Source organism: Euleptes europaea, chromosome 2, assembly GCF_029931775.1.
Source record: "Euleptes europaea isolate rEulEur1 chromosome 2, rEulEur1.hap1, whole genome shotgun sequence".
Lineage (NCBI taxonomy): Eukaryota > Metazoa > Chordata > Lepidosauria > Squamata > Sphaerodactylidae > Euleptes > Euleptes europaea.
Genome location: NC_079313.1, coordinates 38,158,674 through 38,184,957, shown reverse-complemented (window position 1 = coordinate 38,184,957; position 26,284 = coordinate 38,158,674). Strand labels below are relative to the sequence as shown.

At 42.1% G+C, this 26,284-nt stretch overlaps 1 protein-coding gene across 1 annotated transcript in view; it reads left to right on the top strand.

Moving 5' to 3' along the window:
- Positions 1 to 26,284, top strand: part of EEIG2 (EEIG family member 2) — a 42,139-nt gene that overhangs the window by 6,166 nt on the left and 9,689 nt on the right. The window contains exons 2-5 of the mRNA XM_056844981.1: positions 21,397 to 21,517; positions 22,580 to 22,609; positions 23,046 to 23,162; positions 24,028 to 24,074. Of these exons, the coding sequence (XP_056700959.1) occupies positions 21,397 to 21,517; positions 22,580 to 22,609; positions 23,046 to 23,162; positions 24,028 to 24,074 (315 nt within the window). The remainder of the gene's footprint in view (positions 1 to 21,396; positions 21,518 to 22,579; positions 22,610 to 23,045; positions 23,163 to 24,027; positions 24,075 to 26,284) is intronic.

Here is a 26,284-nt window from a genome sequence, read left to right as displayed (position 1 = left end):
TTGCAGTGAAAGATAAAATTTATAAAATAAAAGTTGCCCTAAATATTTCTGCCTCAAATCATCCCAACGACAGCAGTACAGCAAAATATATACCAGGGTCTCTATATGGTCATCCCCACATATGTAGCTTCTATCTGAATAGGGAATGTCTGCAAAGCGTCCTTTGGTGACCATAGATGGGAACACATTCAACCTAGCCAACTTACGTTCTCTTCTATATTGATATACCGTTAAATTAAAGACATATTGTAGAATGGACTTATAGGGGATTAAACCATAAGTGACCACAGAACAGACTTGCTGAGCTCCCTCCTGCTTACTACTAAGATCAAAAGATGTCACCCTAGATTTAATTTCATTCATCTTGTACGCCTCATTAGGGTTAAAACCCAGCCGCTGCAGTCTATTTGCAATAACTTTTTTCCAAGAGGACACAAATTGATCTTTTGCAATAAGGCTTATAAACCCCTCTTTAGACACAAGCATCTTATGGTATAATAGAAAGTCTCTTTGCCACGCAAGGGCCTCCAGAGATTGCTGGCCTGATTCTTCTCTAAGAGCTGCCCCAGAGACACAGTTTGGCACCCCGCAATGGAACGGAGAAATTGTGTTAGTGATTGATCAATGCTGTCGTGAACCACATCAATCAAGACTCCAATACCATGCAGTAACTGGGGAGTCGCCTTGGCATTAAAAGCTTTAATTGCTCCAGGTATACAGTTCCCACCTCTAGAATAGAAAAAACGAATCAAGGCAATGACTTGTCCAAGGCTGAACAGTGAGCAAGTGAGTCTTACTGGGAGCTGACTGTCTAAATTCACAACTGTCTTGCAGTATTAATTCCTGCTTTTTCTTTAATGGCTGTGAAAATCATAACTATAAAGTGGCAGACTGTGCTTGCCTGGGCCAAGCTTCACATTAAGGGTTGGATTGGAGCCAGTTCGTGGAAGGGATTTTCATTGGGTTCCTGTTTCCCCTAGCAGCTTCCTGTACCCCTCCAAATGCAGCTACTGAGGACCAGGGGGCCCTCCAATATAGGATAGCATGCAGCATCGGAACTGCAGCAAGAATAGACTCAGCAGAATTGTTCTCCTTTCTGCTTTCATGAAAGGCTTGTTCTACTCACTTGACAAAGAATTCTCGCTGATTCCCCTTTCTTGTTGCATCTCCCCCATGCCCTATGGTACTGTCACGGATCGAGGGGGAGAACGATCTTTCAACGAAATTATGTCTGTCAAAAATTGATGGGCACACAAAGGCTTGGTGGAGTAAAAGTTCGAAACAACAGATTTTATTAATAACAGTAACGTAGGATTAGGATTTAAACAGACAGACTTGGTTTCAGAAAGGTAATAGGTTGGTCATACACAAAGAGTAGGCACTTCACACTTAAATATATGTATAAGAGAGGATTGGTTGTTTTCAGATGGTAACACTAAATTCATTTCAAAATGCTAGATACTTGTTTTCACTGAGGCTTGCTTTAGTTTATCAGTTACTTGTTCAGATTTTACTCGAGTTTACTTAAAACACAAGGTTGCTTCAGTTTTCTGGAGTAAGGAACGACACAAATCACTTCACCAGTTTAATCCTTAAGCTGGACTGGGTTCACTCTGGACTCCAGAGCAGAGATTCCCAAACTGCTCCATGGAGCACTTGGTGCTCCGCAAAACATCTCCTAGAGCTCCATGAAGAGATTGGAAAGCAAAATACTTCTGTCATTCAGTTTAGTATACTAGGTGAAAATTAGTGCTCCATGACTCAAAAAGTTTGGGAACCTCTGCTCTAGAGCAGGGCTTCTTAAACTTTTTCCACTTGCGACTCCTTTTCGCCTGAAATTCTTACGCGACCCCGGGTATATTCAAATACCTTTATTGGCATACTACAGTTCACAAAATCATAGAGTTGGAAGGGACCACCAGGGTCATCAAGTCCAACCCCCTGCGCAATGCAGGAAATTCACAACTACCTCCCCATCACACACCCCTAGTGACCAGAAGATGGCCAAGATGCCCTTCCTCTCATCATCTGCCTAAGGTCACAGAATCAGCATTGCTGACAGACGGCCATCTAACCTATTCTTAAAAACCTCCATGGAAGGAGAGCTTACCACCTCCCGAGGAAGCTTGTTCCACTGAGGAATCGCTCTGACTGTTAGAAAATTCTTCCTAATGTCTAGACGGAAACTGTTTTGATTTAATTTCAACCCGTTGGTTCTGGTCCAGCCTTCTTGGGCAACAGAAAACAACTCAGCACCATCCTCTATATGACAGCCCCTCAAATACTTCAATATTGTTATCATATCCCCTCTCAGCCTTCTCCTCTTCAGGCTAAAATACCCAGCTCCTTCAACCTTTCCTCATAGGACTTGGTCTCCAGACCCCTCACCATCTTTGTTGCCCTCCTCTGGACACGTTCCAGCTTGTCTACATCTTTCTTAAATTGTGGTGCCCAAAACTGAACACCGTACTCTAGGTGAGGTCTAACCAGAGTAGAGTAAAGCAATACCATCACTTCGCGTGATCTGGACACTATACTTCTGTTGATGCAGGCCAAGACTGCATTTGCCTTTTTAGTTACCACATCACACTGCTGACTCATGTTCAGTGTTTGGTCTACTGAGACTCCAAGATCCTTTTCACGCACACTACTGCTCAGACAAGTCTTCCCCATTCTAAAATATAGAATATAGGTATATAAAATAGGTATACAAATCAAACGTTTACTGATAATAAATCATAAAGTAATTTATTTTTAAAAAATTGTTTGGTATACATATAATTTTATCATTTCCTGTTGCCAAATTTTTCATGACTCCCACCTGCAGTTACGCAACTCCATATGGGGTCACGACCCATAGTTTAAGAAGCTGTGCTCTAGAGAATAATTCTCCTCAACCCTTTAGGGTGCCCTCAATACACTTGAGTTGCCTTCGCTCTCCCTTGTTTTGAGAACTCTCTTTCCCTCAGAGCTCTCTCCCAAGACGCACTCTATGGACTCAGAGTTAACGTCCTTGTGAACCAGTCGCTGACCCTGGTCAAACAACTTAAATAGTGTTTTTTAAAGACTTAAATAGTCTTTCTTTGAAAGCTCATACCCTACCAGAAAATATTTTTGTTAGTCTTTAAGGTGCTACTGGACTCTTGCCCTTTTTGACTAGTGTTTCTTTGAGTTTAACTCCTGAGGACATCCCTTTTATATCTTTTGAAAAGTGAACTTCATTATTTCTCATGGGACATATTGATTAGATCCAGACTCTGCCAAATTGGAATTGATTTAGATAATCTTGCTCTGGCCAATGAATCTTACATCTTTAAAAGAATCAAGCAACGTCTCCTTGATGTAGAATTGCAGAATTTTAACCCAGCTCTTCCCCCCATCTGTTCTCCGGTGGCCCTAGGCCTTAATAATGGATCGGGTAAAATGGCTAGCTATCTAGATAACCTAGAGATACCTTCTCAACGCCGCACTTTTCTATTAGCTAGGGTTAACGCATTCCCATCTAGGATGCTCTTAGGCCGATACCTTCAGATCCCTAGACATGAACGCCTATGCACATGCGGTTTAAATTTGTTGGATACAATTGACCACATCCTTTTAGATTGCCCCTTCTATGTGACTCTGCGGAATAAACTGCTATTTACTTTGCTCCAGTACAAGAGATACAGGAGTAATGAAGTGAAATGCAAATTTCTTTTGAGTGATCATGATCCTAAAATTACGGCTACCGTGGCTGAATTTCTTACAGGAGTTCTTAAAGAACGAGAAAAGTTTTATTAACCCGACTTGTAACTTATATGTATTGCCCTTTGGAGGTATATTGTTGCTATTTTTTATCTCTGTCTTTTGGTATGCCAATAAAGGTTAATGAAATGAAATGAAAAAAAACTCCTGAGGACGAATCCTCCTCAGACAGCCCACGGTTCTCACGGGCTGCTCAGAGCTCTGGCCGTACTGAACTCGGGTACTGAACTGACACACACACACACACACTCCCCCCCTCTCTCTCCCCCCCTCCCTCCCTCCCTGACTTCTGAATGCTACCATTTCATTGGCCACTCCCAAAACTCCTTAGTTGCCAACCAGCTTGCTCCTAAGCCAGAACAACTTCCTAGATTCTTGCATTCTTCACAGGTACCCTGTTCTGGAGGTCCCTTGACAGTGATATTTCAGGAGGTACAGGAAGCTCCTGGGGGGGGGGGGGAAGGAAGGCAACATAATTTTAAAAGCAAGCCCTAAGTTTCTAAGGTAGAGATACCTTCCTATACGTTGTGATGTATGCTTGGTAGCAAACCTGTCTTTGCAGCCGTGTTACACATGCAAATGTGTCTGTGTGTGTGTAAAGTGCCGTCAAATCGCAGCCGACTTATCGCGACCCCTTTTGGGTTTTTCGTGGCAAGAGACCAACAGAGGTGGTTTGCCGGTGCCTTCCTCTGCACAGCAACCCTGGTATAGTGAGAGGTTAAGTCTGAAATGCGTAACTGGCAAAACTCTATGAAAACTTCTCCGCCCTTCATAGATTTCAGATTCTCATCTGACCGTTTGCAGATTAACAATGTTTATCTTTTGCCATTTTCAGGTTGTTTTTCTCCATGCAGATTCACAGTGCAAGTAAAGATAAGATAATGTCAGAAGCAGTCAGCCCACAGTGTTCTCCAGTGCTGGCATGGTATCACATTTTATGACTTGGCTTAGGTCCATGTTTAAGTACCACTTTCTGGTACAGTAAATATTGAACAAAATCATAACATTGTATTCCAGATTGATTAATCTGGGATGCAGATTTCCACCTGCTAATTTCAAATTCATAATTTCAAATGTGCCATGTAGCTGTAATTTACATATACATTGCAAGCTTAGAAAAAAAATTGTTGTTCCAACTTGTGAATATGGAAGGATGATGAAAGGGGTGGTCTGTGATAAGTGTTCTTGACCAGAACAGGAAAGCAAAAGGGTCAGATTCTTCTCAGAAGTACTGTAAAACTGAGAAAATAAGCATTAATGTTGTACAGTTTGGATTGTCATCCTGCATGTACTTTTTAGCTGTAAGATTGTAGTGAATTGCTTCCCATATTAAAATAGAGTGTTGCCTGTTCTAGAAGAACAGAGTGCCCATAGTATAAGAATTATTTTGAAATATCTAGGCTGTTAGCTTGTTTGCTGTCTCTCCTTAGTTGAAAAGTGTACTCCATGGTCAGTGGTATACACATTATACTCCTTGTTTTAAAGGATACAGTTCTGTTTGGAACTTCAATCCATTTCTTTATTTTGAAAATATGAAAATTCATGCTATTTCCTGCATCAACAGCATATTTTACTGGCAAATGGCTTTGATTCGTTTAGCATAGCAGAGTAAATCCAGCTGCAGAGGACTTGAATTCCTCTTCTTATACAACAGAACTGAAACTATCAGCTCAATTCTTTTTGCAAGATACTAGTGGATACAAAGCAGAACAAGGTTTAAGTGTCTGTATTCCGAAAAGGCAATTGTTTGGGGGCTGCTACTTTGAAAATGGCCTCTTAAATCATGTAAATATTAGGTGAGTTTTTGGGACCATTATATCAAAGAATATTTTTACTTGGTGGTTTTTTTCAAAGTACAAATAGTTTGGAGAGAGAAGTTTTGGGCCTTGAGACGATGTTTCCCAGTTTATTACAACTTTGACTGTATTATTTGTGTGTGATTCTGATGGGATATTGCACTGTGGAATGAAATTTAGTATTGCCCTAGAAAATGGAAAAGAGCCATAGCCCTTTCCTATATATTTAACATCCCTCTGAATGATTGATGAACTAAGAATGACATGTAATGTTTTTTTAAAAACATTTAATGTTTTTCTGCTCTTAGAGACAACTGCCCTGGCCATCCCTGGCTGACTTTTATCAGTTGAACAACTTCCTGTTTTCTTTTCAAAATAACCACTGCCAAGTAGATTTCTGTGGTCACTTCTAATCTCTTATCTTCTGTGTGTACAAGCCATTTGTCCAAAATTTTGCTGGGGCATTTGACCAGAGCCCAATTAACTGCAGCTCTTTTATATTATTGTATTGGGCCAACAAAGCTAGCCCAACTAGGGAGTTTGGCTTATGGAAGATAGATAATAGAAAATAGTGTGCCGATCGGATCTGTGGAATCTGCCACTTTTCATAATTGTGTAATTAGTCTTTACTCATGCCCTTCAAATTATAGTCCATTTCAAATATTTTGTAGGATCAAAGGCTGCTTCGATCCTCCATGAATGGCAGGAAAGGCAGGATATAAAACATTATATAAATATGTTCTAATTCTGCAGTGTTACATAGATTATTACTAAAGTGGAGTTCCCACCTCCCAAAAATTCCAGAGAAGTAGCATTGCAGCTGTTCAATTCTAAGTATCATAGTTGAGAAAGCCTTTTTCTGTAGTCCTTTTTGCTTTATAATTAATGTAGTAACATGTGGTCTCATAACCATGCATATGGGTAGAAATAAAATCACATTTTAAACTTGAATTTCTCCTCCTCTCTGCTTCAGTAGAGAGATCCTGTGTGTGTAATGTATGTATACATATGGCCAGGGCCGTAACTGGGGGTGGGAGGGCAGCTGTCGCCTCTGTGGCATGCAGGGCAGCAGAACTGCCTCTCCTATAGGTGCCTCTATGCCAGGTAGGAGAGGCAGGGGCGATAGCTGCCCTCCTTGCCCCACCCCCTGGTGGGGCAAGAGAGAGAGAAAGTGCACGCTTGAGTGTGTTCCAGGTGCTTTGCATACATGATCTTGTGGTAACCCTTGCAACAGCTGTGTTCCGTATTAATCCCATATTATAGATGGGGGCTAGGGTTAGGAGCAGATGCCTAAGTCACCTGTTAAATTTGTGGTTGAGTCTATTAAATTCCGACTCAGTTAAAATTGGAAATATGTTGGAGCTCCTTCTTTACTTTTCTTATCCCATAACGTCATTGATTACTCTTTCAGATTCATCTTGTTCGTAAAGACTCAGCTATCCTTTTCAAATATACTGTTCTTTCTCGGGGTAGTAAAAATCTGGACCATGATTCTACCAAAGTCACACAGCAATCTTAAGAATACTTTCTTGGAAGTAAGCTCCATGTACCTGAGTAGGATTCTGAGTAGACATTCTTAGGATTCTGTCTTCAACACATATTCCATTGGTGTCAACTAGAAAAGATTAATCACATGAGTCCATCTTTTCCATATAAATCAAAGGCATGTTATGTATTTAAATTTGTTTGAATTATGTCCCAGGTTTTTATTTTAGGCAGCCTAAATGTCATCCCTACCTGGTATGCAAAATTACTGTGACTGCTGCCTGAGAGGCTACAATACATGGATGGTCGCCAACATTTCCAAAAGTTAAACAAATTCATTTGCCATTGCCCGTCTTTTTAATCTGGCACTTCATTTTGGAATTAGCAAAGGTCACCTCTTTTGTCGAAGGCTTTCACGGTCAGAGTTCATTGGTTCTTGTAGGTTATCCGGGCTGTGTAACCGTGGTCTTGGAATTTTCTTTCCTGACGTTTCGCCAGCAACTGTGGCAGGCATCTTCAGAGTAGTAACACTGAAGGACAGTGTTACTACTCTGAAGATGCCTGCCACAGTTGCTGGCGAAACGTCAGGAAAGAAAATTCCAAGACCACGGTTACACAGCCCGGATAACCTACAAGAACCAAAGTCACCTCTTTTCTTCTGATCCTAGAGAAAAGTGGGTGCTCTTCTGACATCACACTGAGCCTTAGAGGTGATTGGAAAGTAGTTGTTTTTTGTCTGTCTCCGACTATGATAGGGTCAAGCCCATGCAGTTATGTTGGGTATTGGAGGCTCTCCGGGGAACTCCAAAGTGCAGTATTGACATCATAGACAGGGCTCTCTTTGTATGGGGGGGTAGGCTTGGTGCAGCTCAAATTTTGGCATAAGTTACAAACTGAGTCTCACTACCTTAAATAAACAAAATGTTTGAAATTACTGCCACTATCCATATGGGTTTGTTTTCATTTGTTGGTCTAGAAATTTAAGTAATATTAAGTAGGTTTTGGTGGGTGCTCGTTACTGATAGGAAGGTTTCAAGTTTGAAAAAAGCTTTCTACAATTTTGTTTACAGTCTGTTTGCTGATCTGGTTCATACTTAGAAAGTGGTTGTGCAAAATACTTAGAAAGTGGTTGTGCAAAATGTCGTGAGCATCTCTTGGTGCCCTTTTATTGTATTTTACTGTTTTCTACAATATGTTGTAAATCAGAGAGGGCCTTTCCTTCTGAGACTTGGATTGTCTTTGGAAACCTTCCAATTCAGCAAGATGAGCTTCTGGGGAAAAGTGAAAGTACATGCTTTAATGATTCTGCAAACAGAACGAAAAGTGAAAGTGAAGGCAGTGTTGGAGATTCTTTCTCAGATTTCCCGTCATGTAATTTATGCTCAAAAAGCAGCCACTGATGAGGGAGACAGGTTCGATAAGAGCTAATGCAGGGGCGTCGAACTCATTTGTGAGGAGGGCCGGATATAACATAAATGTCTCTGGTCGGGCCGACTATGCGTAATAAATAAATAAATACCATAAAATGTAATGCCAGGTACTGGAGATACAAACTTTATAGAAGACACAGGCAAAAGCAATGAATGGTATTGTTTTTTTACTTAAAACACAAACAAGTTTACAACAATAAAATTCTTACAGCATTTTCTTTTATTTAACAGTAATTGTTATTGTTTTAAGTATGTTTGTATTTTAAGTAAAAAATAATATCATTAAATTGGCTTTGCCTGTGTCTTCTATAAAGTTAATATCTCTAGTCCCTCACATTCATTTTAAAACTGGGGTGGGGTGGTGGTGGCTGCCTTGGCTGGTGAGCTCGCAGCGGGCTCGCCAGCCCAGATCTGAACAGGGTGGTGGTGTCCAGAAAGGAAGGGAGAAAGAGAGAGAGAGAGAGACAGAAAGAGTGAAACAGATAAAGAGAGGAAGGAAGGAAGAGAGAAAGAAACAGGGATAAAGAATGAAAGGGGGGAGACAAAGAGGGATGGGGAGGGGAGGTGGCTGGACTCGTGGGGCATTACGGCCCCGCTGCGCCCAGAAAGGGACAGGCGGGTTGCTGGCTGGGCGTGCAAGGCTGCTCGGGACTCGCTACGCCCAGAAAGTATAGGGGGTGGCAGATTGGGTGCACTGTTACAGGGATTGCTGGGGTCTCCACTATTTAATAGGGAAATTAGCTTATTGGAGACAAATTTAGAGCACTAACGAGAGGCTTTAGCGGAGTCTTTTTCCCATGTATACACAAGGATCAGCAAATCAGGAGAGAACAAACTCTATGAGAGGCCAAATTGAAGTAAAACAAACGGAATTTATTTGGGGGATATAAAAGGGGTACAAAACACACAGAATGCAGTGAAACACAACACACACACACACACAAGAATCCTATAGGGATAGCACAAAGAACTCAGTAGTTACCTATCCGATGAACGTCCTCGGTGAGGCTGTTTATGAGGAGGGGGGGCTGCTGCGCGAACCAGTGCATTACAGCCAGGAAGCCGTGAAAAGTCACAGGGCTTTCTTTCTGGATCCAAAATGAGAAGCAACTGGCATGTGCCAGGGTACTAGGTTTTATAGCTAAATTCTGCCCTGGGGCAGGAATACTCACCTTGAATGTGCACAGTGGAGCACAAAGGTAAGATTGATTCATACCTGGGGGGAAATGGTTGGGTGAAAGGAATGGAGCTGTGGGTGATCAGAATGAGAAGGGATTATTGATGGCTGTCAATCACTCAGCGATTGAGTGATTGACAGCTGGCAGGAACTGGCTGACAGTTTGAATGGGGTGATGGGATTATTCTGTGCCCAGACTATCCCAGAGGAGGAATGCAAGGTGTGGAGGGGAGGAACACCATTGTTCTGAAGTTGAAGTCGTTAGGCAGATCTTGATATGCTGGCCACCTTCTTGGTTATGCAAAAGTGTCCAGGAAGGCAGCGTTTCCAAAGGCGAGTTACAGGCAGGAGGAGAGTCCAAAGATCGTTCTGCTGTGCAACCACATCCAAGATGGAGTTCAGGCCACTTCCTTTTTCTGGGTCCAGGTGCTGCTTGCCACTTGCAGGGTCCTGCTGGCTCCGTACCCTGCTTGTAGACCTTGCCTCCAGAGGCCCATAGAAACCAATGGGAAGACCTGGCCTCCGGGGGGGGGGAAGGGGAAAAGAAAAGGCCCTGTCAGGAGGCCAGGTCTACTGCCATGCAAGCCAATGGGTAGACCTGAACTCCAGAAGGAGACCTTTTCCCCCAGGGAGGCCAGTTGGCTTTCTAGGCAGTAGACCTGGCCTCCCGACAGGGACTTGACTGGAGCCCAGGTCTACCAACAGGATTTCAATGCGGTAGACCAGGCCTCCGCATGGGGACTCCAGACGGGGGATGGGGGTGGCAGGGAGGGCGTGCCTGGCCCGCGGGGGCCTGGCTGTGCCTGAGAAGAATGGGGGGTGGAAGGGAGAAGGATGGGGTGTGTGGAAGGGAAGGTGCGCCAGGCCCATGGGGGCCTGGCTGTGCCCGAGAAGCAATGGGGTGTGTGGAAGGGAAACCCATAAAGGGAGGGGGGAGGGGGGCTGGCTGCCTCGGCTTGCAGGCCCTCTGGGGGTTGGATCCAGCCCAGGGGTTTGACAATCCTGGGGTAATGTCTTGGGTTAGGTAGTCATGTTGAAGGGGCTCTTTTCATCAGTCACCACACTGCTTTATCACATAGCATAGATTGGCATCTCACTTATTTCCCAATGTGTCTTGATTAGTAAAGCATTAAGAAATGTATTTTAATAAGGCATCATAAATCTGGAGCTCAAGGAAGTCGACTCATAATGGAAAGCTTTCATCAGTGTTTCCTTTAGCATAGTTGCCAAGTAGACAGTCATCTCCATTCACTTCCATGGTAACCGATCAATATGAGGATCAAAACAATTTTGGACAAAAAACGTTTAGAAAATCCTAGATTGTAAAAACATCAGGACTTTTAGTTATAATAATCTCTTCACTCATTTGCAGTAAATGGTTGTCTGCTGGATAAATCATAAAGATTAAATTATTAATGTGAAAGTTTTATTAAAGCATTTACCGCCTACTTTTCAGTTTTAACAAGTTACCAAGGCAGGGAGAAGTACAACTTAGTTTGTATCAAGGGGCTTTAAAAAAAGCAGTAGTGAGATTCCATCTAGGTTGGTACTTCATTATCAGAGTGCTATATGATCCTTAGAGTGCCTTGGTGAAATAACTGATGGTTTCCAAATGCCTATTCTTGTAGCCATTAAAGCTAGCAAAAGTGCCATATAACAAAATTAAATGTTAATAGCCTGGTGCATTTATATAGAACTTCTTGTGAAGAAAATCTGATACCTGGTTTTACAAATGTAAGCTTAAGTGTGGTGGGCATCATGCCAGAAGTGGTTGTGAAAATGCACCCTGTCTCCAAGGCCGTGGATATGATTTCCCTTGCCCTTGGTATCTGTTCTTGAAACACCAGCACACTGGCTCTAAAATAAAGTCACCTCTACCTTCCAAATTCTCCCATCTTTATCTAAAGTACATGTTACAATTTTGAATGCAAAGAGTGTGGAAGTAAGGTATGCGCGTGCATGGCTTTTAAACACCAGTGTACACTCGTTACTTTCACACGTTATATATTCTATGGGAGAAATGCCAATGCAATGTATGTAGCGATCATAGCATATAGGGCTGCTTCAAATGACAATGGCAATAATGCTTGCAGAGGGGCTGTGTTCTGTGCAATGTGCTTGCTAGTAATGCAAGCATTCCTAATGAGTACCATCTCTAAATTTATGTCTTTTTCTAGGAACAGAGGAGGGAGGATTTACCTAAGTAGTCATAGTTTTTAGGTGCAATCCAATATGGACATTTCCACTACATTTCTGTCTTCATGCTGCCAAGGAAATATCAAACTTAACTCCACAGAATAATGTGTCTGCCTGGTGTGCAGGCCACACTCAGGAGCTCCCAGCAGAGCAAAAGAATTCACCAAAGCATTCTGTACACATGCAAAGCTCTGCTTTTTTTCTTTCAACCTCCGTACCAGCTGTCACACTTCATAGCTGCCAACTCTAAAACAGTGGCTTGTTATAACCTAAATTTCAGTAGCCTCATTATATCAGTTTGCTAGTGACTGGCTGCCAGCACAGAAAGTCAATCGTCTTGCGGTTACCATTTTTTACTTTTGCTAAGCTGACGTTCCCCCCCCCCAGTTGCTCTCTTTCTCTGAAATTCTAAATTTCTCAGTCTGCTCTCTTTCCATAGAGGAAGTTCATGGACTGTGAATGGGTGGGTATTGATGTGTGTGGCACTCGATGTGTCACTGTGTTGTGTGACTGTCAGCAAATTCAAATCAAAATAATGTGTATAGTGTTTAAGTCCCAAACTGGAAAACCAGATATAACTCTTAGTTCACCTTTGTGTCTTCAGTGCAGTCCTGCATTGGACTGCACAGGCCAGCTGCTGGACCTTTTTTTTTTCAAGCTTTCTAGAAGCCTCCGCGCTCTGGGAGTCCTCCCCCCCTCCCATTTGTGCTGGGCGGGCTTTCCCTTACCGCCCAGATGGCCACGTGATGGAGATGGGGCAGGCGCTCCTCTCTGTCTCTCCTCTCTCAGTTCTCTTCTTGCCACCATGGGGAGAGGATGTGTTGAGAGTTTCAGCATTTTTTGTTGCCATTTTTCGCATTGATGGAAGGTGTTACCTTTTCAGCGGACAGTAGAGATGGAGAACAGTGACCATGTGAAATGCCTGTTCTCCTTAGGAAAGGACACATTCTGGACAAGCAGAATACAGTACCTCTTTGGTACTCTCATTGCTGCTTGCTCTGCCATACCCGCAAGGGGAAACTTGGTTGGGAGCAAAAAGGGTGGCCTCTGAGCCCCCGACTAAAAAAGCCAAATGCAAGGCTAAAACTGTGTCATAGTCAACAAAGAAGTCAAAAGACTCAGAGGAAAATGGTTCCAAGGCTGCTCGAATTCCAGCATCGACACCTGCACAAGATAGCGTGGTTCCACTGGACCAGACTGCTTCGGTGTCGATCCGACATTGTGGATCTCCCTGGCAACTATCCCCAAGCTCACCTTGATGCTGGAGAGCGTTCCTGGATCCAAGGGGATATGCTGACAGCAAGAAGTCCCACCGGGTCCTTACAACAGCATCAGGGCAGGTTGCCACTCTGGAGCTCTCCAGGAGTGGAAGAGTTACTCCCCCTGCACCCAAGGATGCCATCACTATTCCAGGCCAGGCTACCCTCACCACAGTCTTCTGAGAGTGATGTCTTCGAGATCATAGAATCATAGAGTTGGAAGGGACCACCAGGGCCATCAAGTCCAACCCCCTGCACAATGCAGGAAATTCACAACTACCTCCCCCCTCCACACCCCTAGTGACCAGAAGATGGCCAAGATGCCCTCCCTCTCATCATCTGCCTAAGGTCACAGAATCAGCATTGCTGACAGATGGCCATCTAACCTCTTCTTAAAAACCTCCAGGGAAGGAGAACTTACCACCTCCCAAGGAAGCCTGTTCCACTGAGGAACCACTCGAACTGTTAGAATATTCTTCCTAATGTCTAGACAGAAACTCTTTTGATTTAATTTCAACCCGTTGGTTCTGGTCTAACCTTCTTGAGCAACAGAAAACAACTCGGCACCCTCCTCTATATGACAGCCCTTCAAGTACTTGAACATGGTTATCATATCCCCTCTCAGTCTTCTCCTCTTCAGGCTAAACATACCCAGCTCCTTCAACCTTTCCTCATAGGACTTGGTCTCCAGACCCCTCACCATCTTTGTTGCCCTTCTCTGGACACGTTCCAGCTTGTCTACATCTTTCTTAAATTGTGGTGCCCAAAACTGAACACAGTGCTCTAGCTGAGGTCTAACCAGAGCAGAGTAAAGCGATACCATCACTTCACGTGATCTGGACCCTATACTTCTGTTGATGCAGGCCAAGACTGCATTTGCCTTTTTAGTTACAGCATCACACTGCTGACTCATGTTCAGTGTTTGGTCTACTAAGACTCCAAGATCCTTTTCACACATACTACTGCTCAAACAAGTCTCCCCCATCCTATAATTATGCATTTGATTTTTCCTACCTAAATGCAGAACTTTACATTTGTCTTCGTTAAAGTGCATTTTATTAGTTCTAGCCCATTTCTCCAGCCTGTCAAGATCATCCTGCATCTTGGCTCTGTCTTCTACCGTATTTGCTACCCCTCCCAATTTAGTATCATCTGCAAATTTAATAAGCATCCCCTCTATTCCTTCATCCAAATCATTTATAAAGATGTTGAACAACACAGGGCCCAGCACAGATCCCTGAGGAACTCCACTAGTCACTTCTCTCCAAGTGGACGAGGAACCATTAACTAGCACTCTTTGGGTACGATCTGTCAACCAGTTGCAAATCCATCTAACAATAATAGGATCTAACCCACATTTTCCCAATTTGTCAACTAGAATACTATGTAGAACCTTATCAAAAGCCTTACTGAAATCTAGATAAACTATGTCTACAGCATTCCCCTAATCCAGCAAAGTAGTAACTTTCTCAAAAAAGGAGATAAGATTAGTCTGACATGACTTATTCTTGAGAAACCCATGCTGGCTCTTAGTGATGAGATCCATCCTTTCTAAATGCTCAAGGACGGACTGTTTGATGATTTGTTCAAACACTTTTCCTGGTATAGAAGTCAAGCTGATGGGTTGGTAGTTATCTGGATCCTCCTTTTTCCCTTCTTGAAGATGGGGACAACATTTGCCCGCCTCCAATCGTCTGGCACTTCACCTGTTTGCCAAGACTTTTCAAAAATAATGGACAGAGGTTCTGAAATTACATCTGCAAGTTCTTTGAGTACCCTTGGGTGCAATTCGTCTGGCCCAGAGGATTTTATTTCATTTAAAGAAACCAGGTGTTTGTGCACTACCCCAATGCCAATTCTAGGCTGCCAATCCCTTCCCTCATCACATGTTCTGTTTATGCCATGTTGAGCACCACTTCCCTCACAAGAAAAAACTGAGGAAAAGTAGGAATTGAGGAGTTCTGCCCTCTCGTCATCTCCTGTTACAATTTCACTTTCCGGTCCATGCAATGCCCACCACAATCTTGTCCTTGTTCTTACTCTTACTCTGTACATAGGAAAAGAACCCTTTTTTGTTGCGTTTAGCATCTCTCGCTAGCCTAAGTTCATACTGAGCTTTAGCTTTCCTAACACTCTCCCTACAAGCACTAGTTATTTGCTTATATTCCTTTTTGGTTATAAGGCCCTCTTCCACTTCCTAAATGAGTCTTTTTTTATTCCTCAACTCTTTAAAAAGCTGTTTATGGAGCCACCCTGGCCTCTTTAGGCTCCTCCCATTTTTCCTTCTCATAGCAATGGTTTGGGATTGCGCCTTCAGTATTTTATTTTTAAGAAACGCCCACCCTTCTTGAACTCCCTTCTCCTTAAGTATTTCTGACCATGGGATTCTACCTAGCATAAGTTTAAGTTTGTTAAAATTTGCTCTTTTGAAGTCCAACCTACATGTCTGACTATGTACAGGTTTTCCTCTCCCCAAGATTGTAAATTCCAAGAGTATGTGGTCACTACTACCCAGGGTGCCCACTACTTTAACCTCATCGACCAGTTCTTCCCTGTTGGTGAGAATCAAGTCTAAGATAGCAGACCCCCTTGTTTCCCTGTCCACCTTCTGGAATAGGAAGTTGTCAGCAAGACAAGTCAAGAATTTATTGGATCTTTCATTTTTAGCAGCGTTGGACTTCCAACAGATATCCAGGTAATTAAAATCTCCCATGACCACCATGTTCCGTCTCTTTGAGAACTTTGTGATCTGGTCTAGGAGCGTCCCATCCAAGTCCTCTGCCTGGTTTGGCGGTCGATAGCAGACCCCCACGAGAATATCACGATTATTTCTTATTCCTTTTATGTTTACCCATAGAGTCTCGACTGCACTACCATGCTCAGATTCATGTACTTCTTCACAAGTGTACACATCTTTGACATACAGTGCTACTCCTCCCCCCTTCCTTATCAATCTATCCCTTTTAAACAAGTTGTACCCCTCAATCTTAATATTCCAATAATGAGTGACATCCCACCAAGTTTCAGAAATGCCTATTAGGTCAAAATCCCCTTCCTGTATTAGGGCTTCGAGTTCTTCCTGCTTGTTTCCCATACTCTGCGCATTAGTGTACAGACATCTGAATCCGTGGTTTATGTGCCCCGTGGTTTTCGTGAGTTTGTTTCCTTGCATACATGCCACTCCCTGCAAATCTTTATTGTTCGTGTCTCCAGGTATTATCAGCATACAAGGCTTTAAATTGTTGTCTCGTTCCCCCATAGGATTTAGTTTAAAGCCCTCCTGATCAGGTTTGCAAGGCTCTCACCAAACACATTTTTCCTACCCTTGTGAGGTGTAAACCATCCCCCGACAGAAGAGCTTCTTCTCGAAAGCGTAAGCCATGGTCCAGAAATCCAAACCTTTCTTGATGACACCACCTATGCAGCCAGTCATTAATTTGAAGTATTCGTCTTTCCCTTCCTAAGCCTCAACCTTCAACAGGCAGAACTGACGAAAACACAACCTGCCCCCCCCCAAGTCCTTCACCTTCTCACCCAGAGCCATGTAGTCTCTTTTAATACGTTCTGGGCTGTGCCAGGCAATATCATTTGTTCCCACATGAACAAGTAAGAAAGGGTAATAATCTGTGGGCTTGATGAGTCTTCCTACCCTTTCCGTCACATCCTGGATGCGTGCACCTGGTAAACAGCAGACCTCTCGGGACAACAAGTCAGGTCGGCATACTTTAGACTCTACCCCTCTCAGGAGGGAATCCCCAATTACGAGAACACGCCTCTTCCTAAATTGTGGGGCGGAAGATCGAGGCCTCTCATGTGCAGAAGCCTGAGGAATTTCTTTTACGCTTTGGGGGGATAGCCCTTGTTCCAGTGGTCCAGAATCAGTATCTATTGGGAGAATAGGTCCCTATTCTGCCATCAGCAATGTATGACACCCGGGAGGAGGGCCACTACTCTGCCCAGGAGTATGAAGGGGACTACAGCGAATCGGCACAGGCATCTGTCTTGGGGCTGCTCTGTGTCCAGATGCAGATCTCCGTGGACTCAGTCAGAGGCACCCTGGGATTACCCACGATGGTTGGAGCACACCGGTGATGCTGCTGTTGGACCACACACTAGCCCAAAGAGAACCCGGTCTCCCTCTCCGGGTCCAAGATTCGCATCAGAGGAGGAGGTAGGTTCTGGCCCAAGTTGAAGGGAGGCTTGGGTTGTACATCATCCCCATCCCCAGATGAAGGCGTGGGGGATCCTTCACCCATTTCACTGTCGGAAGACCTCAACTTATATGCTGATCAGTTGCTTAGAATGGCCAAGGCATTGGTTCTAGTCTATGCCACCTCGGAACCAAAGGACATAGCTCTGATCATAGATCTGTGCTGCATACCCCAGATTCTGGCCCAATAGCTTTACCACTTGTGAAGAGCATCAGACCCATACCTGAGGGTGTATGGGCAAGACCGGTGTTTTGCCCAGTCATTCATAAAGAAAACAGAATCTGTACAGAGTGAAAGAGCAGGATTATGGCTTCCTATTTCATCATCCCAAAGTCAATTCGATGGTCACCAAGGCCCTTCCCTCCAAATATAGTGCAGCCTTCCACTCCTCACCAGTAGATTGGGAAGGTCACAAGTTAGACACCATGGGTAGAAGCATATACTCTGCAGGGGCACTAGCACTTAAAGTGTCGAGTTTTACTGATGTAATGGCAGGTATCAAATGTTTCTTTGGAATTGTATGGCCCAATGTATCGACTACCTACCCAAAGATAAGAGGACCTTGGTGAGAGTCCTACAGGGGAAGGAGTGTGCTTAGGGCAACAGCAAATTAATTCCTTGAGGCATGTGGCGGATTTCACCATAACAGCCGTGGCATCTGGAATGGTCTTGTGCCAATACTCATGGCTCAGAACATCAGCTCTCCCAGTTGATACCTGAACCTGTATAGAGGACCTTCCTTTTGAAGGCAGTAATCTGTTCAGTGAGCAGACTGACACTATCCTGGATAGGATTAGAAAAGGGAAACCAGCAGCCAAGTCGGTGGAACTCACTGCATCATCGGGGACGAACAAACCCAGGAACTTCCCGATACATAAACAGCATTACTCCTATAACAGGGGCCCTAGATATCAACCCTAACAGCAGTTTAACCAGGGTTTTCAACATCCCTACACCTCACGCATCAGGGATGCGGTGATGCCACATGCAAGACTTGAATGTGGAAATTACAAAACTGGTTCATTAGAGCTTTCAACCCAAACCTAGAACCTCAACGGTATAGATTGTCCATCCCAAGAACAGTTATTAGTTCTCTACATTGGTGGGTTCTGGACTGCAGCTGACTCATGAGTTCAACATTGGGGTCCAGTACTCACAAGCTGATATTTGTTGTTCACCGACTCATCCTTTTCGAGTTGGGGGGCACACTTGGGTTCCCAGGTCACTTCAGGTACATGGTCAGTGGGGAAACAGCCCTACATATCAGTCAGTTGGAAATTAGAGCTATTCATTATGCCCTTATTTCTTTTGCAGATGTGGTTTCTGAAAGCGTATACTGGTGGCTATGGACAACATGACCACAAAATATTATGTGAACAAGCAGGATGGAACAAGATCCTTAAGTCTGCGCACTTTATTTCCACTTTAATAGTCCAATTTAAATGTGACTGGGTACATAAGAGAACTCGTGCATCTTTCTAGATGGCTGGCTTCACATTTTAAACTTTCCACATTTGCTACATGTGCAATGTCAGTGTGTCAGCCTGGAGACTTCCGAAGGTCAGTACAAACTCTTCCAATGCTGCAGTTACCTTTACTCTTGTCGCAGACAATGATCCATGTCACAACCCTTGATCCAGGCCTTTCTCTTGTTGTTGTACTATAAACCCCTTTATCAATAACAAGTGCTTCAGGCTGGAGAATTGTGCACTACCTCACCACCCACATCCTCCTTTAATATTACTTAATATTAGATTTGTTTTAGTTAGTGTGTCTACTTTGACACCTATATAGGATCCCTTAATATTGACATAGTGAGTACATCAAGTACAAATCCAGACCCCGCTTTCCTGGGTCCTACAGAGTGGGATAATCTGGGTTGAGGATGACACCGGAGTTATATATATCACAATAAATAAGTTTATTTGGTTGGTAAGCGTGATGTGTAATTCCTTCCCTCTCCAGCCTGATAGCTGACATAGTACCAGAGCTGTTAGGTGTGTAATACTTAAGAGTTACAGTGTTTATTCTTTCAACAGCTTGTAACATAAAGGCAGTTAACTAGACAGCTTGAACAATTTCACTGTTTTTCTCTGTGAAGAGCACTCAAACCCTGCCTGTCAAAAATCAATCACTACAATCCCTACTAGACTCCATGCCTTGTCCAGGATACCTCCTATCCCTTCTCCCTCCAAAACCCAACTGCTCTTGTTTTTGTTCCTTGGCTGTTCACAGTTAACCTGCCCCAGGTGTTTTCCCCCCTTACTTCAGTATTCTGTTCATCCTTTCAAATCCGATCAGTTCTCACTGAACAGAGAGAAAAGAGGGCAGAACGTTCTCCTGTCCATCACAGTTGGTTTCCCAGATGACATTTTACAGTGGACATTTAACATTTTAATAGTTGTCATGGTGGTATAGTTACGTGTATCTGTGATTGGGTACAACTCTCTGTGAAATTCTACATTGTGACAGACCCTGTTTTTGTTCTGCATAATGTGAGAAAGGGTTGCACTGTGGTTTAAAGCTCAGCAACAGAAAGCTATTTGAGTGTGCTCATTAATACTTAAGTATCCTTCAGAATCTGAGAAAGCAAATAGGTTTTTCTTATAAAATGCAAAAGCACACTCAGAGGGCCTTTCCGAATAATTTCCCCCCACAGAATTCTTAACTATTTGTTGCAGGGAATCTATATGCTTTTCATCAGTGAAGCACTAATGTTGTACAAGTATCTCATCCTGAGTTCCATTCAGCTACGGAAGTAATGTTGCTACTGCTTCTTTTAATGAACTGGAATTCCCGATAGATAACTGATACAAATTATTACGTTTCTGGTGTTGGATTTGGGCTGCTGCAATCCAGTATCTTCTGCAAGCAAGAAAGCATCTGAAAGCAAGTGTGTTGTGTAGTGGATGGACTGCTAGGATCTGGGTTCAAAGCCCACTTTGCCATGAAGCTCAGCCTAATCTATCTCACAGAGGTGTGTGTATGTGCACATTGAGTGCTGTCAAGCCACTTCCAGTTTATGGCAACCCTATGAATTAATGACCTCCAAAACATCCATCATTAACAGACATGCTCAGGTCTTGCAAACTGAAAGCTGTGGCTTCCTTGATTGAGTCCATTCATCTCATGTTGGGTCTTTCTTTTTTCATGCTGCCTTCAGCTTTTCCTAGCATTATTGTCTTTTCCAGTGAGACTTCTCATATGTGACCAAAGTATGATAGCCTCAGTTTAGACATTTTAGTTTCTAGGGAGAATTGAGGCTTGATTTGATCTATAACCCACTTATTTGTCTTTTTTGGCTGTATACAATATCTGTAAAACTCCTCCAACACCGCATTTCAAATGACAAAGAGTTGCAGCTTGGATATAATGGAGAGGAGAACAATATAAGCCCCTTTGGGTCCCAATTTGGGGGAAAGGCTGGACAATTAAGAAAGTAGATAAATAAATGTAATCATAATTGCTTCCACTCCCTCAGCTATATAATATACAAAGAAGGGGTTAAGCATCCTTTTGCCAATGCATCAATCAATTTTGTAGCCCCATACCACTGTGTTTCAGTAGAAGTTTGTTTGTGAGAAGCTACTTGCATTTGTGTCTTGCCTTACCCTTAAAAACGTGTGTTTGTGGGGGAAAGGTGGCCAGTTTAAAAGGGTGTAAAAGGTTATTTTATTTGCTGGTACACTAGATATCTACATGGGTGATCTTGCATTTCATAGAGAGTGTTACGCCTGATTTAAAGTAGTGGCATTAAACTTAACACTTTAGTAAAATATGGTAACTTAGTAGGTATTTTAGTATACGTTACTCAGGAGTACTAATATCAAAATGAAAGATCTGACTGTCATTTGGTGTGTTTTTTTAAAAAGCAGCGTCATAAGCTCTGCATTTACTCTGTTTGCTTTCCCCCCATAAATTCTTTGTAATAATGTTGTCTGTTACAGGTGTCTAACAGTGCATTCTTCTGAATGTGCATTGGAATAGTCTAAGCTAGAAACATAACAGGAAATATGCTGGTTGATTTTGCCATTACAAAACAGGTTTTCTTGTGTTTCTGCCTCAATGTTTAACCTTGATAATTTCTTTGCTTTACAGGGAAGTAGTGCAAGCCAACTGTGTTCACTGGAAGAAGAGATTTCTATTTATGTGCAAAATGAGCGCAAGTGCCACTACAGGGATTTTGGATCCCTGCATCTGCAGAGTGTCTGTACGGAAGGTAAAAAAGACATTTTATATTTGCATTGTATTTTTATGCTATGAGCCACTTCAAAAAAAGGCAACGAATAAACTATTAATTGATAATAGCCTGATTTTTTAATTATAACATGACTAGGAATACTTTTCTACTGGTCTCTTCAAATTTACAATTAATCGTATATCCTAAGAAATATTATTCTGCTCTCAATATCATGTGGATATGTTTGTCTGTTGTAAAAATATTTTTTCAGAAAATGGTAGCCTCCTTAACTTTGAAGGCAGGTAACAATACATTCCTTTAGCTCCCATGACCAACCCAGTTATGTGCTAACCATCCAAAAAGATGCTCAAACTTTCTGGCATATATCTAGAATGAAGAACAGTTGCCAAGAATGTCTGAATAATTAAGAGAATCAATATGAGTTTTTTTTTTGTTTTTTTTTTTTACAAATGTAGTTTTCCAAATACCGAAGGACAATGTAGATAAATGAACTTTGAAAAGGATTTCTTGGTATTCTTTAAATGCATAAAAAGGTTAAACTGTTGGTCACCTAACTGAACTATGAAATTAATATTTGGGTATACATTTTGAGAGGCAGGCATTTCCTACATCATTTAAATCTAGCCATTTAGCATTAGGCATTGAAAAATGCTGCTTCCCCAAACTGTGGCTGGTCTCTGTCTTTAATGTAGGTAGTTATATCCCCTAGGCTGGATACAAATGCTTATAAAAAATCCAGAGGCCACTGGAATGGCTGAACAGGGAGAATGGAGTCACAAGTTCTTGCCTCCTGAGGATCCAGTTACTTTTAGCTGACATTTTGGAAGGTGGGTGGTCAGAGATTCAGGTGTTCTGTTCTTTCTGCTGAGGCCTCAACCAGACTGGAGAGAAGCAGTAATTATCTCTGATAATATTGATAATGAAGGGACTAAAAATGTATTGTTTCGTGACTTGGAGGCACCAAGACCATTTTTAAGGTTCTCTCAAAATCCAGGAGTATTCTGTAGGTATAGTAAGAAATGTGCATGTGACAAACCATGAAAGGAGAAACGATAAATCCATGGTTGTTTGTTGTTGCAGGAACTAAAAGGCGGAAAGGCTTATGCAAAGGTAACGGAAAACAATCCTATCAGTTACATATTTTTTTCTTTTAAAACATATTGCTCTATAATTTCAGTTTATAAATCAATTTTGATTTGTGGTTTCTGTAATAAAAATAATTACCTCTAGATGTACTGATTATATAGAGCTGCCTAATGTTAAATAACTTCTGTCTAGTGTCCTCAGCTGGCCCTTGATATTGTGTCCTGCTTTATCTATTTAACAAAAGATTTATTTTCTACTCTTATGAGAAATTACTCTGAGGGGACAATCCTAAGGAGGTCTACCTAGAAGTAGTTCCCATGTTTTTCAATAGGGCTTACTCTCTAGAAAGCAATCTTAGGAATGCAGCATGATTTGCATTGCATGTCGGAACTGTTGTGTCTGTTTGTATCTACCCTTTGATTGTTCTATAGCTGCTAACTTCATTCTCTCTTGTCAATAGCTGGGTTTTGCAGACCTCAACCTGGCAGAGTTCGCTGGATCTGGAAATACCACTCGCCGCTGTTTACTGGAAGGTTATGATACCAAAAACACAAGGCAGGATAATTCAATTCTCAAAGTAAATTTTTTGGTGTTTCTTGTTTTGCATTTTACGGTATTTAAAACCAAAAAGAGCATTCCTGCTAAATTGTGTGATTTTGTGTGTGTGTGTGATTTTGATTGCATGGGAAAATAAAGCATGGCACCCATTTAACAAACCTGTACATCTTTTGTACATACTTAAACCTTTATTGGAATAATAACAGCGGTACATCTTTTGTAGCATCGATGTGACAGCTAAAGACAGTTCAAGTAATTAGACTGCCATAATATGAGTATTCCAGTGGGAATTCAGAACTGGATGTTCAAGCATAATGCAGTGAAAATCCAGCAGAGGAAAATGATTGAAAGAGCTTTATGTAAATGCAGTAATGCCAATAGGATGAAAGTAAACTAATTAATGAATTAATTAATGTCCAGGGTAGCTCTTTCGTTTTTTGTCAAGGAGAATTTTTCCAGCTTTGCCATCATTCATGGGTTGTGATAGGGTAAACAGGGAACATGTGTTAATCTTCTGACTGCCAAATTGTGCCAGAGGAAATCTACACTAAATTAAGTTTTGAAGGTATAATATTTGCTTAGTTCAAGTCCCATTCTATCTGAAATGGCTTGTGTAAGTTGACCTTTGTTAAGGTGGTGGTTAATTTTATAGACAATGATTTTTAAAAGGCACAGAAACAGCAAAGATGCTGCCTTCTGTCAGACTAACTCGCATACATTTTTTATAATGTTGGTTTAGTCTGCAAGGTGCTTGACTTTTCTGGCAGTTACCTCATTCATCTTCACTGCAACCCTGTGAAATCAAGCACTAACATGTAATTGTGCATTTTCCCTTTTCATATTTTCTGGGTTTTTATTCTGATTTGTTTTTTCTTAACTCGCAGATATTGATCAGCATGCAGCTAATGTCTGGAGACCCGTGTTTTAAAACGTACGTTTACCTTTGCAAGTGAGATTTCAGTTCTGATGTTAATAATTGGTTGTTGGAATTCTTTTGTACAACTCATGTTATGAAAAACTGTATTTTTATCAAGTTGCTATGATTATTGAATATGAGCAGGCATTTGGGTGCCATTTTGTTTCGTTTGAGAGGGAGTGGGGAGAGAGCTTTGTGGACAGCTGTGCTCTTTGTTAAACATTTACTATTGAAGTCTAATTTGGGTAGAGGCAGGAATAGAAGAAGAAGAAAAATAGAGATTTGGGGAGGTATAGTGCTTGATGGATGGTACTGTATCACCCCAGTCCATGATACTTCAGAGCCAATGGAAGGTCACATACATACAGTACTGTAGATTTATTGGTACCTCATGCACAAACATATTTCTTAGCTGCTGCATAGGCATTCCTTTGAAGTAAGCTCAGAGTTATACTTAGATTGTGGGATCCAGTCTTTGCTTCCAGTTCAGCAAACTCAGAATGCATCTGGAGGCATGGATTGCTGGTTTGTAAAAAACGGATTTATTGTGGCATAAATGTTTGTGGGCTACAGTCCATCAGATGCACAAAGTGTGTCCTCAGTTGGCACAGTTATGTACATACCTGCCACACACACATGCACACGCACATATATATATATATATGAACATAAAGGAAAGCTAGTAGTAAACTGTGGGGTCAAAAGCCAATGAAATAGTTGAGGTACAGCCCGTGACATTTCTAAATGGTGCTTAAATGTATTCAAGGTAATCATGGTGACCATAACAACAGCAGCAGTAGGTTATGGTTATGGTTGTTTGTTTTGAAACTAATTTAATACCTGTAATTGCACATGTCCCCTCCCCTTTTGATTGTAAACCCAGTTTTTGGCTCCGGTGACTTATAAGAGTTCTTGACATGTTCGGGAGGTTATGTGCATGTTTCTTGGTTGCTCTGTCATTTGTGTGTGTGATTCTTTCCCAGCTCCAGCAGTTCTGGCAAGCCCCCTCCTTGCTGAATCACAAACTGTTTTAAACTCAGGAGAGTTCATTGTGCAGTCCGGATTGGTTTTGTGGGTCTGTTGGATTAGAACAAAACTGAGAGTTTGCATCTTGCACATGTAGGGTTCTGAGTCATGGGAGTTGTCTCACATTTATTGTTTGGAAAACAAAATGTCTTTAAAGGAGAAAAAAGGTCTGGTATGTCTTGGGCAGATTCTGATCTCAGTTGTAGATCTGCAGTGGGCGAAACATGGCTTTCTTGTGGACTGACTTCTAGCAAATCAATACTACTTAAAGTAATTTCCAGTTAGGCTTTCTTAGCAACAAAACATTAGCAAAATAAATGCATGCCTTGAGGGTAGAGACATAAAACAGTGTGTTGGGAATGAAAGGTGCTGTTGTCTTACTGTGTTTGGCCTTTAACTGTGGGAGTGTGATAGTTGTGCATGTCTGTTACTCTTTCTGCTGCACCAAAGGAAAAATGTGGTTAGGATGACTTTCTAGACTAATGAGGTATTTTGCGATGAGTCATGTGGCTTGGCAAGTGCTTTAATTGTAGCAATGCATCTGGAAAGCTTTTATTGTCATCAGCCGTGCTGCAAAAGTTAAATGGAGGGAGTACAAAAAAATGTTGTATTCTATGACTGCGTACATTCTTAATCATAAATAATACTTTTTTTTAAAAAATGTGTTTGTTTTGCTTTAGTGCCACTGAGGATAGTGCCACAAGGGTCCTATAGCAAGTTTTGGCTCCTTAAGGAGTGTATCTATATGATAGTCCTGTTTGCAAACAGGGCTGGCATCAGAGGATGAGGTCCAAAGTCCAGCAGAGGGTCTACCATCAACCAGAAATACTTGGCCCATCAACTTTTCCAAGAAATGGGAACAAAGCCCCTACAATATTCCATTTATTCTGAGAGGGAGAGTCACCTGGAGGAAATGATGTGCAGTTCTCACATGAGAGAATCATGCTTCATTGCCTCCCATCAAGAAATGAGAAATCATCATAGGTGTTCAAACAATGTCACAATGTCTAGAACAGTCTTCCATTTCCTGATGAAAGATGTTGGGGGAAGGAAGCAAGACAACAAACAAAGGTCATCCCCCACTAGTCTCCCACAAGTCGCCCGCTAGGAAATGACAGATTCGTTGCCCAAAGGCTCCTGAGACATAAGAGGGGCTTCTCCAGCAATCTCCTGTTTCCTGGTAGGACAGGTTTTGGAGG